Source organism: Emydura macquarii, unplaced genomic scaffold, assembly GCF_026122565.2.
Source record: "Emydura macquarii macquarii isolate MOO-44397 ecotype Brisbane River unplaced genomic scaffold, CSIRO-AGI_Emac_v2 contig_691, whole genome shotgun sequence".
Classification (NCBI taxonomy): Eukaryota; Metazoa; Chordata; order Testudines; family Chelidae; genus Emydura; species Emydura macquarii.
Genome location: NW_027130828.1, coordinates 4,567,017 through 4,585,010, shown reverse-complemented (window position 1 = coordinate 4,585,010; position 17,994 = coordinate 4,567,017). Strand labels below are relative to the sequence as shown.

The following is a 17,994-nucleotide window of genomic DNA, read 5'->3' as shown; positions in this document are numbered from 1 at the left end:
AGAGCTGGCACCTACTGGTTAATTACACTGTACCAAAGCCGGACTATTCCACCACACGCACCACTTACATCGCCAGTATTTCAATTCACAGGCGCTCATGAAAGGATTGCGTACTGCATTTTGTTATACCTGAAACCCTGACTCACGGCACACAGGTATAAACAAGACCAGTAGTCACACTTAATGAAGGACAGAGTGCTGCATGGACTGTTCTTAAAGCACACTGCCAGTCAGTTCGTGGTGCAGTAAGAATTCATCCAGAACAGGTTGGTCAAGAACAAGAAGCTCTTACTGCTTTCTGGCACCCCATTCCATTGCTAAACAGAAATGATGGAAATACAAAATGAATCACACCTAAGAGGTGATTAAACAAGAAAAAACATACTTTATTATAGGCAGTGTGATAACAAGGGCACTTTTGGAATTCATCATCTTTACCTTTGTTTTTTGTCCACCCCTCCAACTCCCCAAGCTTAAAGATGAGAGGCCAAGTTCAGTGGAGTTGTTCCAGTGCAGAATTGGGGTCAACTTCTCACCACAATCTATAATGACATCTGCTAACCAGGTGCAAAATATGGCTATGGTTTCACAGATATGCGTCTGAAGGCGAGGATTAGCAGGACTGAAGAAGCTGTGTGCTTCTGGGTTAGCTACAGATGCAAACCATGGCAAGAATTTTTATTTCCTGTCTGCTCTCTTGTGTTCATTTGCTTTCAGTCAGATCAGAGATTTGTAAAACTAGTAGCACTGCACAGAGCAATATTGACTGGAAAGATCAAAGCAATGGAACTTCTAGTATTGCACCAGAAAGGGGTCAGAGGAGAACTAAACTACAAATAAGTAATCCAATTCAGTACAGAAAAGGAGGGGAGTTGATTGAATTTTGAAACAGTGGGCCAAATAGCTAATCCTCTTCTCTTGCATCATTCTTTAAAACAAGATAACCATGCTAACATAGTTATCACTGGAGCATAGAAACATTTAATTTGTACCACACACACACACTGCGCTAAGATTAACAAGACAAGTTGTAAAAGGTTATGCAGTCTTCACAAAGTCTGCAATCACAGCTGTAAGTGTTGAATGTCAAATGTTGCTTTTCAGCAGAAAACAGATAAAAAAACTCACCAATTTCCTCTAACAGACAGAAAAGCTGTGTATAGGTCTTTTGTAAAAAAACGAAGTACAAGACTTTAAAATTACCTTATTTGCAAGAGATGCAAGTTTTAGGACTAAGCTAGAGCACTTTGAATGGTGTAACAAACATATTTAAAACCAAGACAAAAAAGGCTATTCATTTACAAATAAGACTCAGCATTTTTTTAAAAAGGCAATATTCCTTTAAAAAGAGGATGGATAAATAAAGGCAGGTCCAGAGACATTTTGAGTGCTTTGAAAAAAGGATTAATTAATACAGACAGACACACAGACCATGACAACTGAACAGTGTATACAAACATAACTACAGCATGCTCATACCTTTCCCACAGACAGACAGACAGGAGTGGGGAGTTTCATTTCAGCAGTGCTGGCAAACTGCTGCATGCTGCGAGAGGGAAGATTCATTTTATAAGTCACTCGACTGATTTTCAGTGCCAAGTATCCACATTGTTTTTCTTTCAAAAATGGGCAGAACTGAAGGAGCAGTCTGTGTGGCTACCAAGAAATTCCAGTTTACAAGGTTAGTGGCCACGAAGCACGTGATAAGGGGTCATTTTCCCTTCACACACAGCGCCAGGGACCCTTTTCTCTAAATGGAACATCACCTCAGAGAGCCTGTATAGCTGATGAGAGTTAACCACTTCCCTGGTGTGTGATCACCTCCCAGCCCTTCCAAGAGTGAGCTCTTCACACAAAGTGGTCATACCATTTGCAAACAGGGTGTGTGTGTGTGTGTGTGTGTGTGTGTGTTACAAAAGCTTGTTACCCAAAGGAACATTAAAATAAGCATCTATTTTAAATTAAAAGCAGTATTTGGTTACATAAATTGCAGAGGATTTGATCAGTCACATTCACACACACACACAAAGAATCACACAAGGCGCCTTTAAAACTCCCCCTGCTAACATTTCTTTAAACTTCAGGAGCTAATTTGGTTTCACAAACCAGCCCTGCTGGGGAAGATCCCTTTTCCACTACATCCCAACCAGTTTAGCGTTTTGCACCCATGATGCCCTGCAGCATGTCCATGGGCAGCGGGAAGACGATGGTGGAGTTTTTCTCTGCAGCGATGGTGGTCAGAGTCTGTAGGTAGCGAAGCTGAAGGGCAGCAGGGGACTCCGAAATAACCATGGAGGCTTCTTTCAGGGCCCTGGAGGCGTTCATTTCACCCTCAGCTGCGATCACCTGAGGAAGAAAAATGCATGAAAAAGCAGGTCTATATTAGTGCTAAAATGGAGGCTAGTTAGACTATTTCGATCTCTTCAGTTACAAGACAAAAGACATGCTCAAACGAGAGAGCTGTAAACAAAAGTTTTGGGCACCCTTTGTGCAGATTTGGTTTACAGCTTCAGAGATTTGTACCTTATGAAACAGTTGCTAGGACCCTGTCAACCAACCCCCTTCAGCACCCAGGTGAAGAGACTATAACACACGCTCCTGCTGCACCTGCAGGCACTTCTCGTGGGTGTTAGTGGAAACTGTAGCACAGAAACCCGAGCAGAGGAGCCAGGAGGGGCCAATTAAACCTGAATCCACTGCTGTTCAACAAGATTATACATTCAACATGGTTTCTACTGGAAGCTAAATCAAAGCAGCATATCCACGGACTTTACAGCAACACCCTGGGAGGAATGCGATGGGACGGAGAAGAATAAACTTGTCTTCATGTTTCAATGACCTAAGATTCACTTTGAAGTTCAAGCTACGAAACAAGCCGAGAGGTGGATAAAAATTGGCTGTCCCCAGATATTCGGGTGACTGCAACATACTAAACAGCTAAACCACAACATCAAAACTCATGATTCTAGACCTCACCGGCTAGTAATCTCACTGGGGGATCCAGATCCGAGACTGCATCATTACCAGACCCCTTTAAACCCACAGAAGCCAGACTCGACAGAATGAGGGTGGTGGTATGGCAAGTAATAGTGTCCTGGTTCTGGAGCGGGGCAAGGTGGGTGCGTGGAGGATCCTTCTTTCTATATAGTCTAGTCCACTCGGATTACTCTTGCAATGGTTGGCCATCCTTTTAACCGTCAGGCTAAGTTAACACATTATTTGCAGTTTCGTATTGTTTAGCTACCCAAAAACAGGGCTAGGAATTATTCTTTAGAACATACAAGTTATTGCCTAGAAGCAAGGCCTCTTTCTAGTTGCCTTCCCAAGTTCCCCTTCGACATGCCATAGCACCTGGGTCCAATGAAATATACATTTGCTCTCATTTTTATTTCCCCACAAAAGAGAGTCTGAACAATTTTTAAACAGGAATATAAAGTGTCTCAAGAGTTCTCATTAACTATTTCCCTAGCGGTGAGTCTCTCCTCCGTATATAATAATAAATAGGAAGTTGAATGCCAAGATTCAGAAGGAAATAAAAGGTCAAATGTAAGTTCCATAGCGTCAAATGGACTATGCTGAAACCTCCCTTTGCTGAATGGTGGTCTTTGGGTTTCACAATAAACCTGTTTTTCTGAGGAGATGAGGCTCTGAGTAGAAAATTAATGTGTTCCTACTAGTGAGAGACAAGCCTCTGAAGCTCTGACTCAGACTGGAATTCTTAAACAGAACTGCAATTTCACATTCAAGCCAACTCAGTAAATATCACACACACAAAATGCTTTCCAGGTTCCCTAGAGGATTGGGAAGCCACCAGAGGGGGCAAGTCCCACAGAACAAGGTCCCCTCAAGTGAGAAAGCTTGCCAGAACTTGGCAGCAGGGCTGAATTCCAAATATCAAACCAAAAGTCTCAGGGGATCTTAAATGCTTTACATCAGATTTTCCCACCCTACAGTATAAGCAAACGGGAGCACTACCACCAGATTGATTAAGAGGGCTGCAGAAACGCAGTGGAGCTCAGAGTACTAAACAAACACTTAGCCTCATGATCTCCCAATGCTTTACACCCTTTTTTTCCCCAAATGGAGAAATGGAGTCAGAGAGTATAAGGGGCTTGCCTAAAGCTACAGCAAGTTAATAGCTCCCCCATCAGATCACATGGTCTCTCAAGACTCCATTCTATTGATGTTTCAGAGCTTGCTCTTGGAGGGAAGGTAGGGATTTCAGGGTTCACAAAAGGGAGACAGATGGGGTGACTCAGGAGGCTGGCTTCCAAAGACAGCTCTGCTAAAATCCTGCCCTGCATACCCCTTGCTATTCTGGCTGAAAATCTCCATCCTCAGAGAGATCTTCATGTGAAGTTACTGATGAAAGCACAAAGTATTACCTTGGCTCTTGCTTCTCGCGCAGCTTCTGCTTCAGCAGCCATTGCTCTCTGTAGCTGGATTGGCAACTTCACATCCTTAATCTCCACACGTTCCACCTTAATTCCCCATTCGTCTGTTGCCTCATCGAGTGTCACCTGTTAAAGAGGCAGGACAAATATGCTAGGTTCATTTTCTTGGCTACATTACAAAAATCATGGGTAAAAAAGAAATCTTTGTGTTTAAACAAAGACACAGAACAAATGAATTGAGAGTCAGTAAATAAGAGGAATACTTGGACATCTATCTCCTTGTATCGGAGAACCTCAATGCACTTAGCTGTTGTTGTGTCAGCACTGAACCAAGGTACGTTAGTAATATCATAAACATTGAGACAGGTGCAGAAGCTGGTGGCCACTTCTACGAATGACAACAACACAGGCCTGAAATACTGGGGCAACCCACCTTCCGGCAACTTGGGCACAGTGGTCCTCCCTCTGTCCCAAGATTCTCTATATCAAGCCTGGAGAGGGTCTTCTCAAGGCTCCAAGAACATGATTTTAGCATCCCTCTGCAGCTGTCTTCACAGCTCAGGCCAAGGCCTTTTTATTGTCATACAGTATTTTGTCTCTTTAGGATTACAGTATTTCTCTTTACTCCACCCTGCCACCTATAATTTTTAAAGCTAAAAACTGTAGATCTCGTTGACTCACTAGCCCATTATTGCCTTGTTTGCTCCTTTTTATATACGTCTGCGGTCCCAACAGCTCTTATAGAAGCTTTATACAAAACCCCAAATCCAAGGTTCACCTGGATATGCTTGGCTCTTCTCTGTACTGGAGAACAGGCATGACCCGCAAGGTGCTCATAAACTTATAGTTTAGCTTTTCTGATTAGAGAAGCAATGCACCCAACACTGCTCATACCTGCATGCTGTGTGCAATTTCTTCTCGATCAGACAGGATCTGAGAGAGGTTCTTGGTTCCCAAAACATTCCTGAGGGTGGTTTGTGCCAGGAGCCGAGTGGCTGAATCAGCATTGGTGATATTTGCAACAGCAAGGGTGGCATTCTGAACTTTATAATAAACCACTCCATCCACGTTAACTGTCACAGAGTCCTTGGTAAGGATCTATAGGGAGGTAAGAAGTCTAATAATTAAGCAGAACAACTATGATGAACAAAAAAGACAACAGAAGAAATTCTAACTATACTATACGAGGGAAATGGGTCTATTTGAGTGAGGCCTAGTCTATACGTTTCAATTTTCTTTAGGTTCTGCAAGCTTTTTTTTTTTTCTTCTTCTTTTCAGCGTAAGTAGAATTTACATTAATAGACTCTGACATGTCTTTTGCGCAGAGATGACCCTTCATCCAATCAGGGTGATTGCTAGTGCCCCAATTCTTTGCCAGTAAAAACCTGCCATAAGCAAAGTGGCAAGATAAAAGGACACGTACCACATATCGACAGAGAATGGGCAAAAACGTACATTAGCACCCTGGATTGAATAGATGTGTTACGCAGAGTACATCATTGAGTGCCCAAATCCCCAGCTCCTTCTGGCAGGGGAGGCTCTGAGAACATTCAGAAAGCAATAGGACCGAGAACACCCCAAGGTGGTTTTGTTTTTGTTTAAATGCAAAGGCAGGAGCTTGGATCATTCCATTTGCACATGTTTAAGGACTGCTCTCTGGTTAAGAGCAAAAAAGCAGAATATCAAAATACTTTATAATGAAAGAGGACTTGTTTGATGTTTGTATGGGGAGGTCATGGATGCCATCTCACAGCAGGTATAGGTGCTTGTGATTCTCACATGCATGGTACATTACTGGTGAGACCACACTCATCAGATAAAATGCACCTGACTATGTGCGTCAATTTATAAAACAAAAACAAAGTAGGTGACCTACTTAATAACCAGATACTGAAAAAGGAAGTGGTATTTTCACTCTGCTCTTTAAAAACAATGCTTCAAATAGGGCTTTCAATGTTGGTGTGGGTAACACAGAAGACAGTGCCATTAGTTAATGCTTATCTGACAAACTGGAAATGGACACATAATCCAATTTAGCCTGGGACCCTGCCTCAGCAGCGGACAATGCTAGCTTCTTTAGAGACAAGCATAAACCCTCCAATAGGATACCTTGCCATATAAATCTATACAACAGAGAGGGATTTCTGCTTGATCCCTAGCTTCTGATCAATTAATGCCCAAAGCACTGATAATCCTTGCAAGTATTTTCCCAATTTGTGCAACTGCAGGTGCTTCTGAATAAGAATGCACTCTTATTTCTGTAGGACATTATGGATACAAATAGCTTTGTTACACGCTGCATAATCCAGCATCTCAAGTATAGCAAGAGGCAATCAACCTGGGTCAGTTTATACCACTACCCTCACCACCACCACGTACTGAACAAAGAAAAAAGATTTGATTTTTTTCCATTCTACTCTTGAAAGCAAGTGTTACAAAAGTACATACAAAGGAATAGGCAGGTCCAACCCAATATTAAACTGTGCTCTTTCCTCTCTGAGCATAAAACAGTTTTGGCTTTGGCTGGATGAGGAGATTTTAAATTTCTCTACTATTCTATGTGCCAATAAACACAACATAAACTACAAATATTCATATGATAACTTAACTAGTCCTGGGGCAGAAGCCCTTCCTCTTCTTCAGGACCAAATGTTTATATCGCTTCTGAACAGGTTCAAAGGAGAAAGGAAAATACTATGATTTGCCAAGTCACACAGAGCTCTCTACTCAGATTCCTTCACAGCGATGAAAAGAGCAACTAGAATGGTGCTGCTCAAAAGAAGCACTTCCCAACCAGCAGCCAGCCTTAAAAAAAAACCCACCAAGGGAACAGAAGAGGGTAACTACGGCTCTTCAGGGGTTTCTGGATCCTTTCAGCAGTGAGATCTCTCTGAACAGCAGGAACAAACTGCAGCAACGTTATGACTCTTTTTTTTAATTGTTAAAAGCACTGAATTTGGCTCTCCTGGTAAACTGGGGAATGGGGAGAAAACTCTTCACAACTACCCTAGAAAAACCTGTGAGGAGCCACTCACATAGCCTGGCTACTTAAGCAATTAGTTTTGCCAGCTAGAAGGCCTAATGCATTTAATCTGGCCTAGCACCAGCTTTATTTACTGCTTTTCTTATGGCTGTTGAGAACTGAATGAGACATATATTTGCTAAGCATCCATGGTATGCTATTAACTGGAATAGAGGTGTCCAATCTGGACTGCAGTGGGAACGGTACGCTGCCAAGACTTTCCAACCCAAGTTTTAAGGATCTATTATGGTTTTATAGTTATTTAACATTTGTAAGCAGCACAAGAGACACGCCTGGCACTTAAATGAGAGAACAAAAGACCTCGCCCCTTCCGCAAGGAGTTTATAGTCAAGGATAGATACAACAAAGTGTGACTTAGGGAGAAATGACATTTGGCAAGGGAAAATGATGTACAAAATAAAGTCATGACTTTGAGGCTGCTTACAATGTTAGTTCCTTTTAAGATAATAATAAAACCACATGGTGCTGTGCAGGGCTGGGAAAAGCAGAGTCCATGTCAAAGGGATTGTGGCCTTTGACAAGAGACTTGGAGGAGGAAGAAGCATGTGAACTATGTGGCCAGCAGCACTTGCTGCCCTTACACCCCAAAATATATTAGTTACAAGCAAGCTGGAGCAGTAACATCACAAGGAAAGAGTCAGAGAGTGAACAATCAGCAGAGATGAAAAAAGTCACATTTTGAAAATAAAAATGTACTGCAGCCCTCTCTATAAAAAACATATGCATAACAATGTAATTCAGCAGTTCTCAAACTTTTTAAATGGAGCTCTCCAACCCCCCGTGGACTTTTGTGTAAAAATTGCGCCCTCTTTCCCCTGAACCTCCCCCACTTTCGGAAAAAATAAAGGGCCTACATAACATAGGCGGAGTTTGACTGCTTAATTTGGGGGGCAAAGGGTAGCAGCAGCTCCAGAGCCCAATTTGACCTGCCAGAGAAAATGGCGGTGGCGGGGAATCACACCTCATCGTCAGGATTATCCTCGGGCAGCAGCGCGGATCCAGCCACCGCCTCTGGGAGCCTGCAGAGCGGCAGCAGTGCAGGGAGCGTGCACAGCAGTAACCCCCCCAACAATCCATCTCTTACCCCCTTCACGGGGCCTGCCCCCAGTTTGAGAACTGCTGATCCAATTGAAAGGAAAACAGAGGAACTGCTGGCGTCAATAATGGTACAATAAAGCCTGTTATGTTTGAGGATCATTAGATTTTGAACCAATTGAACTTTAGACCTTCTGTCACAGTTACCATCTGTATAAACCCATCATGAAGATGTGCAGTAAGCTGAATGGCATTAAAAAAAACACAAACATACCAGTCAGATTGCATCAGGAAACTCTACCTTGCAACTCATCAAACGCAGATACAGCTGGAGTCATCACACCATAGCCGTTTGAGAAATGCTTTTAAAGTGTTTTTTTTCCAGATAATTTACTCAAACTTATCAATTCTGCAAATTTCAGACATCTGCAGGTTCACCGCCTTAGAGAAATTGTAGTTTTACTTAAAAGTGCCAGTCCTAGAATATAAGCCATAAACTTGGGTAATCTTTTGCATTTCTATGGGGCTTTGCATATCAAAGGTCTTAGAGCATTTTCAAAAAATTCAGCCGCACAATACCCATGTCAAGTAGTTATTCTAGTTACTTTACCCAAATGGGTAAATTGAGGCAGCAATATTAATTGACTTGTCCTATGATCATATAGCATTGCAGTAGCAAAATCAGGCGTAGAATCCAACGGTCTTGACTTCAAAGCTCTCCTGTTCTAACCACTAGACAGTACTTAATGATCAAACATGTTTTCTGAAGTATAGTTTATTTTATATTAGAGGGGAATTCATTTTACTCAATCTTATTAAGGAGGCTATGTTCTTGACAATACGGTGTATCTGCACAAAGAGAAAACCATCTATCTATACCAAAACTGCACACTTGTATAATACTATATGTGGAAGAGGTTCAGGTTACTGGGAACAATTCAGAGTTTTGAATGTGTCAGATCACTCTGTTCAGAATCCAACAAACATGCTTTCACTGGTATGCATACAACTGATTTGGTCAATACCAACAGCTTTTAGTAGGGTAACAATAGCTAGGGAGAATTCCCTGGAAAACATCTCCTGGCAAATCAGGAAGTAGTTTTGGGGTTCAGAGAACCTTACAGAGAAGAAAAGGGTATAGAGTGTTGAATTCTATTTACATTTGGTAATAAGTAAAGAAGACACACAGAAAAGGGAAAACTTACCTCCTGGGGAGGTATATCAAATGAGATTGTCCTCATATCCACCTTGATGAAGCTGTCTGTGCAGGGCAGGACGAAGAATAGACCTGTACATAAAATCCATTCAATGAGACAGTGGACCATTTATACAAGTTTATTTTAGCAGCAATTTGTAATCATCTCATCCTAATTCAACATTTACAGACAATGCTGCTATACCTGTCAGGATCCTGGCAGCATTGGATTGTTTTAGCACCAGGGTGTTGCATTGCAGTTCATAGATTTTAAATTGGGATTAGACATCATCAGGGGCCAGATTTTCAAGAGTTTAGCACTCTCACTTAGGGCTTGATTTTCAAGAGATATCAACACTGTGACACAATGCATTCAGCTCTTCTGAAAATCTGACTCTTATTAAGGGAGCTGAGCTCTTTTGAAAATCTGGTCCTAAGTGGCTACTTGTAGGAACTAGTTCTTGGAGGCAGGATTTATTAACATTCTGTGGCACTGGACAGGGTGTGTGTGTGTGTCTTTATTTACTTCCAATGTGCCAGACATGGGGAAATATTCCAGAAGCACCGAGATCAAGGGGATGACGACAGGAAAGTTAGTGCTTTCACTGCTCATTCCTAGCAGCAGGCTTAACAGCAGAAAGCAATGTTGTAATCCTTTAAACTCTTGGCACCACTTCTAAAGTATGCAGGTAAAGTTTTCAAAAAGTGCCTATGTGACTTAGGAACCTAAGTCCCATTTTCAAAAGCATCTAGGCTCTTAAGTCATTTAGGCATTTTTGAAAACTTTAATCAAATGAAGGTGTTCTTTTGAAATTTAACATGCAGGGTAGATTGCGTGTTTCATACATTGTTCCCCATCCTCTCCCTAAAAAATACTCATAGGCCAAGGAGGGCTGGATGAGACTAACTTTGTAGGGGGGACACAGGGAAGCTAGCACTACTAGTCACTGCCTGTAACATACCATTCACTATGAATCCAGTGTCACCAGCATGCAATTCATTTAAGGTTCAACTACAAGGACTCCTATTTTATTACTCCCTACAAAATTACAACGATTTATAATTTTATGTATTTATTTTACACATTAACCCTCAGACTCTGAGCATCCTAAAAGAAGAACATATTCCAAAAGAAATCACAACTTCGGTGAAGAGTGGAATCCTATATATCCAAATAGCTTGAGGGACAGGGAATCTCTGTATAAACAAAGAGATATTTAATATAACCAAGCAAGTTGAAGACATTACCTGCACTACATTTAATTGGCGCTACTGGACAAGAGGAGTTTTTCTGAAATTAGTTTGAAAGACATGTCCAACACCATATAGTCCCTCCAATAAATTAGAGGGAAATAAAAATATCTTCAGTTTTGCTTAGAAAATTACCACCAATGAACTCTATTGAGGGGACCTGACATATAATGTAATTTCGAAATATTTTATTTTCTAGGCAATTAACATTTACTTTAAACTAAAATGGGCCACCGAATGTCAATTTGAGTTGAATTTATTCATTCATTCATTTTGGTGGGTCATTAAAAAAAAGTACCAAGATAAAGTGCCTTTACATTGCTAAAGTGCTTTCATCTTGCAGATCATCATATAACTGAATCACATGCCTTATGCTGGAACATGCACAGGACTGACCTGGTCCTTTTGCTCCTCCCCTTAAGATGCGTCCAAGTCTGAAGATGATGGCTCGCTCATATTCCTTTATGATCTGTAATGAAAAATTAGACATTTAATACAAGAGTCTCCATCAAGAGTTTAGATATAATATATTGGCTTCCAAATATATTAAAGATAACTCTAAACAGTCTCTGGTCTTGCAGAACATATCATGGATACTTTTCATGTCTTCAGCTGTTCTAAGCAACAAACACTAATGGGAATTATCTATCAGAAAAATATTTTAAAGGATTAACTCTTTTGGGGAGTGGAGTAATTTTCTAAGGTACAGGTGACAGCTCCGTCACCTGGAAGGGACAAAGCACTGGAAATATACTATCAGGAGCACTGCTGCAGTGAAGACAGATGGACCAGATAGGTCTAAAAGGTCTTTCCATTTCTAATTTTTCATGTTTTGTTGTGTTTTTTCTTTTTAATACAAGGTTTATCATTTCCTCTCTCCCAATTAAAATGCATTCAAAATGCCTGGTGGATTTAGATTAAGCAGAAGTTAGCATTTCCCCAGGGTCTGGAAATTCAAATTTTCCTCTGGGCTAAGGGAATTCACTGATAACACAACCTTGTAAGTGCTTGTCATTCCATTTATAAATTTAAGGAGTGGCTCCTCAAAATTAATACTTATTCTTGCTATTATTTTGATCCTCCAAAGCAGTTTAGATAGGGATGAAAATTTGGGATTTCTCTCCCTCCCTGCAACCTTCAGCGTTTTCCCTTTCTTCTTCCTTCCTACAGAGCAGTAATTGAGATGCCACTGAAATTAGTGTTCTGGCTGATAATACATAAACATGGCAATTCTTGTGTGCCTTGGCTTGAATACACTGAGATGTTAAGGATTGCTGTAAACTATGTGTTATGGTCAAAGTAAGAGGGATCAAGAACAGCTGTGTTTTGAATAATAAACCAGTGAAATGGACAGTGTTGTTAAACTATTAGGGAACATCCTGCACCTTTTAAATTCCAGATCAAGCTTTCAAGTGAACATCTTTACCTTTATGCACATCCAGATTGAGAATGGAAAGGTAACAAGGACGAAGAAGAATGAAATGATCACTAGTAGCCATCCACAGACACCAAGGCCAGTGTTGGTCTCTTCTGGAGGAGAGATGCAGATATTTTAAAAGTTAAAACACAACCATCGTTGTTCTATTACATGACTGTAATTTAAAGATATAACTACACGTTCCATGAGATAAGTAGTCATGAGAAACATCCCCAAGGACAAAGCCAAACCCCACTAGAATCAGATCAAGTTGGCCACATTATGGACTTCATTCTGCTTTTACTTCCACTGAAGTCACTTAAGCTTCATTTGTGAACCTGAGAGCTGAATTTGGGCCAATGAATGAAAACACAGAATGGAAATACGTTTAATCTACAGCCATACCTTAAAGATATAAAGATTTAAATTTAAGACACTGCAATATTTTACCCAAATCAATTTCCTCTTTCTTTGCCAGGAAAGACTGTGAAGTAATAGTACAAATCTGTTCATCAGGCTGATTTAGAAACAAGAGGAACACACTGCTATGTTTGCCCAAGAAAGGAGTAAGTTGCTCTTGCAAATAATTCTAGTGACTTACACCATTGAATCCTGACTAACCTATGACAGAAGGTGCAAAGTGTTACAGTTGCTCCCCCCAAAAAAATCACCTGAAGATCTGGGAAGATAGTCATTCATTGGAGTTGTCCTAACAAAAAAATTCCAGAAAGTAGGATGAGATATAATGCTTAGGGAGATAGGTTGGCCACTTAGTGAATGACATGTTTTTGCACAGCACTTTCCTGCTGAAGGGTCCCATATTAGAACAGGAACACATGAGAGTCCTCTGCTGTGAAATGGCTGCTCTCTCTGTCACCCACGCTCCACAAGAAAGGCTTCCTGGAGCAAAGAAGAACAAGAGCCAGTAGTTCTGAATTGTTCACAGCTTGAGAAGAGTCTGCGAACTGCCATGATAGGATGATGCTGAGCTGTCAAGTGCAGATAGTTAAAATGGACACTCACTGAAGAGGAAGTTCCTTATCATTCCAGCTAAGTTTCTCTACAGTTAGCAACAGAGAGTTTGGCCACTAGTTCAGTTCCCAGGGTGAAACTGATCACTCACAAAGCCTGCACTGATACTAGGGGATTAAAACTATCACCAAGTCACTGAAACTCATCCCCCCATCACTCACACTTTTGAGCCCTTTAAGAAAACCCAAACCCTTAAAAACAAAGTTCTAACATGTAGTGCAAGAACACCTATAGAAAAATAAATAATGAAATAAAACGTAAAAATCACTATGCTAAGATGTGGCTGCTAAGATGCACAGAACATAATACTTTAACATGTAAATTATAAGACTTTCCTTTGGACCATGCTTTTGGGTTTTGCTATATTCCTCCAACATCCAGATGCTGCATGCTTAATCATAAACAAAAAGTCCTTATCCTGAGTTAATTGCCATTCTATGCAAACTCTGCTTATTGATCCAGTTCACAGGACTTGGGATTTATTAAGCAATGGACTATGCTAACCAGAGGTTGGAGTTCTAAGAATAGTGGTCAGAGGACCTATCAGCTTCAGCTGGTTTTATTTGAAGACTCCAGTTTCTTTCCCCTCAGGAAATATACAACTGATTATTTTCTGTACTCAATTAATAAAATTACAATTATTTGTATATTGTTCCTATAGCAAAGTAACTCAGCTGCTTCACAAAGGATTAAACCTCATGTTCCCTGCTCCTCACTCCATGAAGTCCTACAGGTAAGTATGGGTCCCTTTCGTAGATGGGGATGCAGAGAGGTTAAAGCCTATATTTTCAAGAGTGTCCACTGATTTTGGACACCCAATTTTAGACAACTAGAGCCCACTTTTTAGAGGGACTGAGCACCCACAACACCAAATGAAATCAGTAAGAGCTGCATCTGTTCAGTGCCTCTGAAAAATCAAAAATTGAAACACCAAAAATTTGAAAATGTAGGCCTAAACTGATTTGACCAACCTCACTCAAGAAGTCAGTAAAAGAACTAGGAATAGAAGCCTTGAGTCTTGGTTTCCTTCTCAGTCAACAGATCATGCTTCTCTGAGCATGTAACTAAGACAAAGTAACTAGCTTGCCCTTGAAAGGGGATGGACTTCACAATCCAGTATTATTCAGAAACACAGAAAGAACTGATAAGCCTCCTGTCCTGTCCTTGGCCAAGAATGAAACCCCAAAGACAAGTTAGTTCAAGCTCAAGTATGTGTTTACAATACCTACTCACAATACCTATTTCTTCTTGAAGGAAAATACCTGTGACCAGTTGCTCAGTAACTCTGAGTAATGAGGTCATTTGTGAGTAACGGGAACACACAGAGGACAAGGAATTATCGCTGGAATTTGGTAATCAAGGAAATGATAAACGACAGCGCACAAAATTGTTAAGCAACCAGCTGTCGGGACCTGGCCACTCAAGATATTTCCACACTGCAATTAAAACCCCAAAAGTGACTCATGCCAGATGACTCAGGTCCAAAGGGTTTAGCTCGGGGACTGTTTAATTGCAGTACAGGTGATCAGGCTCGGATTGGGTCTCTGGGACAGTGATTTCAATATTGTGTAGTGGCACTAAAGTTATTCAAAAAAAAAAGGGGGGGGGGGGAAGGAAGATGATATTGTAATAGGTTTGGTGCCCAGTCTCAGCCCTGTGCCTCTTGCTTGGGCAGACACCACATGTCTTCAGACCAAGTAGAGATTTAAAAAAAAGATTTCACACAGCTTTATATACAGCATTCACTCCTGGGCTCAGTCTACCTCTCACCCACTTTTAACAGACTGCTGCTGATTTCTCCTGTAATATTTCAAAATACATTCTATTTATAAACAATACCATTTGTTTTTTAATTTCCTTCTATTGTTTATTACATGAGACATTTACAAGAAAACAAGGTATGTTTCATTAACAGTTGGTCTTCTGCTGCTTAGTCTCTATTTAAAAATCAGTCATCCTCTGAACTATCTACCCATTGCTACAGAGTCTCACTATAAGCCAGTGTTGGGGCAGAAACTTGTATTTATACTGCCCATGTACCTGTAGTTGAGACAAATTACTTAACTCTTCAAGTATTTCAGTCTGACACATTTCACTAATATCATTTAAAAAAAAGTTAACAGGATGTCTCTTTAGAATCCATTCCACTAGGGCACACCCACTGATAACTGTTGGGTTTGTTCTTTGTTCCCTTGTGCAAATATGTTATTCTGGTCTCCAGTGAACTATTACCACTGCTGATCCTCTCCTAGCCAGTTGGATGGGATCTTGTCATCACAAGGACAACCACATGTTGTACCCTTAGAGCCAGCAACAGACCTTTTACGCAAGCTTCTCTACTTCTCCCTGGTTACAGTTAGGCAACTCTATCTCCTTATAAGCAATTAATACTCCACTCTACATTAATGGATGGAGTGTTGAATGGATTTCATGATGGCAAATTGTACTGAATCAAAATAATTACAGACATCAGTAAGTCATACCTATTTACTATATAAATACATCATCTACTATGGCAAAAATAATTTCCAGCCAGTATCTTAACCTCTACGATAACGAAGCACACAATAAGTTCTGAATGACTGATATCAACAATTTGAAATATGAAAAGATCAAAGAGAAATTCACTTAGATCTTATTCAAGAGCCACACCTAAGGGAGAGAGGGGCAAAGTGATTGGTTTAGTTATTAACACAAGCTGCTTAACTAAACCTTTATATTTAAACAATCTTATGAATAATTCCCTCCCACCATAACTGGCTACTGCACAGAACAAACCCGTATTTAGTTGCATTCTGGCTGTCTCAATTTCCATTATTCATGTTTTTAATGGCAAAATAAACTGATTTTCAGTAGCCAAATTAGTATTGTAGGATGATAGACATGGAAAATACCTGTTATATTGAGTTCATCCTCTGAAAACCAACTCAGGAGAGGTCATATGAGATGTTAAACTGATAAGAGCAGATACTACCTGCATGATACCCAAAGACCAAAGGATGTTGGATATTCTAACTTTTTCTAGTATAGCCCAGACTGCTAGTACAAAACACTACTGAGAAAGAGTGGAAATTGAAGACTTAACTGTCTCTAGAGATGAATGCATGTATGTGTGCATGTACAAATTAATATTTGGTTAAAATAAAGTTGTATGAACTTCCATTAGGATTATTTTGAAATCTTGCTGTCAGGGTTGTTTCACATCCTATAAATCCTATAGAACTATCAGCCAATTCCTAAATTATAAGCATGCGGTGCTATTTTCACAATGCACACCACTACCTTATCCTTCATAAAACAGTGTGTTGTTTTATAATCCACCATTTTACTAAATGGTTTACTTGGTATCATCCAACATTTTGCTAATACCAAATGCACTTAGCGGAGTAAACAAATCGGTTCTTCTTATTCTCATGTACAGTTAGAATTCCCCAAGGGAAGCTTTGCCGGTGCTGATCTTAATTATATGTTGAGTTTCACCCGTTAGCGATCCACCCGTGTTATTTTCTGTCCAAAAGAAAACTGCATGTCTGGTATACCCAACTTCCACTGCTAATTTCCTAATGAAATGGACCCCTTTCCCCACCTTCTGATTCCCATTAGTACAAGCTGACACCTGATACAAGGAACTGTGAAAACTTTAGGCTTACTTAAAAATGTAACCCCATTTCAACCTCTTCCTCACCCATTTTTGCTGCGTACCCCATTCTGAGGAAGCCAACCTTGTAAGAGGCCCGTGCCACACTTTTTGTTCCTGAAAGCGTGGGCATACTGTGGCGACAATGGGCTTTTCTCTAGCTTGCCTATTTTAGGATACCACCGGCTGCCCACCCTCCAGGCTTGTCCTGCAGTCTCCAGGAATTCACGATTTCTCTTTCATGACAGGTTATGTCCTGGGATGAAACATCCACCAAAACTGGCAACCCTACGGATCAGCCACAGGTCCCAGCGCTAGCTCCCCTGCACGCGGGGTGGGGGGGCTGGACTGCAAGGAGCTGCTCCCGGGACTTCATGGGGGCCGGTCCTAGCGGGGTGGGTGGAAGGGAAGTCTCCAGGCTGGCGCCGCAGCGAGCTCTAAGGGGTACCCGCGTCCGGAGGGGCTGCCCCGGCCGGGAAGCCGCTGAGAGCGCGGCGCGCACTCTGCCCCGGGGCTCCGCGCTGTTCAGCCCCGTGCCCACCGCGGGGACCGCCCCTGCCCTGCCCCGGCGCCCTGGCTAGCGGGGAGCCGGGGATAACGCGGGAGCGGCCTGCGGCCAGCCCGAGGGGCACGGAGCCCGAGGCTCCGCCAGCTCTCGGCTGCCCTCTGCAGGGGCCGGCCCCGAGGCTCGGTGACCGCACGAGCCGGCCTGAGGGGCCGATTCCCGCCCACTGCCCCCCGGCGAAAGGGCCTCCCCCGCGGCGCGCGGGCAAGGGGAGCCCCTCGCCCCACCGCTGAAGGTGTCCGGGACCCGCCGGCTACGGTCGGCTCTCGCCGCTCCCTTGTCCGCCATGGCCGACAGCCGCGATCCTCCGCGTTCCGCTGCGCCGAGTAACCGCACCCCGGCCGCTAGCCCAGTGTCTCCCTCTGCCCGGAGCGCCCCGGGGCCGCCCCCTGCTCCAGGCCCCGCCCAGCGCGGGCCCTCAGGGG

The 17,994-nt window shown here is 42.0% G+C and overlaps 1 protein-coding gene across 3 annotated transcripts; it reads right to left on the bottom strand.

Annotated features, from left to right (window-relative positions):
* Nucleotides 1-365: 365 nt before the first annotated feature.
* On the bottom strand, nt 366-17,951 carry STOM (stomatin). Of its 3 annotated transcripts, none has more exons than XM_067541787.1 (7): nt 17,797-17,951; nt 12,345-12,448; nt 11,315-11,387; nt 9,678-9,760; nt 5,289-5,492; nt 4,386-4,520; nt 366-2,346 (listed from the first exon to the last, which is right to left on the bottom strand). In XM_067541787.1, exons 1-7 carry the CDS (start codon nt 17,855-17,857, stop codon nt 2,152-2,154), a joined length of 855 nt encoding a protein of 284 aa, XP_067397888.1. In that variant the 5' UTR covers nt 17,858-17,951; the 3' UTR covers nt 366-2,151. The 3 variants fall into 3 exon arrangements, with proteins under 3 accessions (XP_067397888.1, XP_067397887.1, XP_067397890.1); XM_067541786.1 differs by lacking the exon at nt 17,797-17,951 and adding an exon at nt 17,053-17,305; XM_067541789.1 differs by lacking the exon at nt 17,797-17,951 and adding an exon at nt 13,007-16,242.
* Between the last annotated feature and the right edge of the window lie 43 nt (nt 17,952-17,994).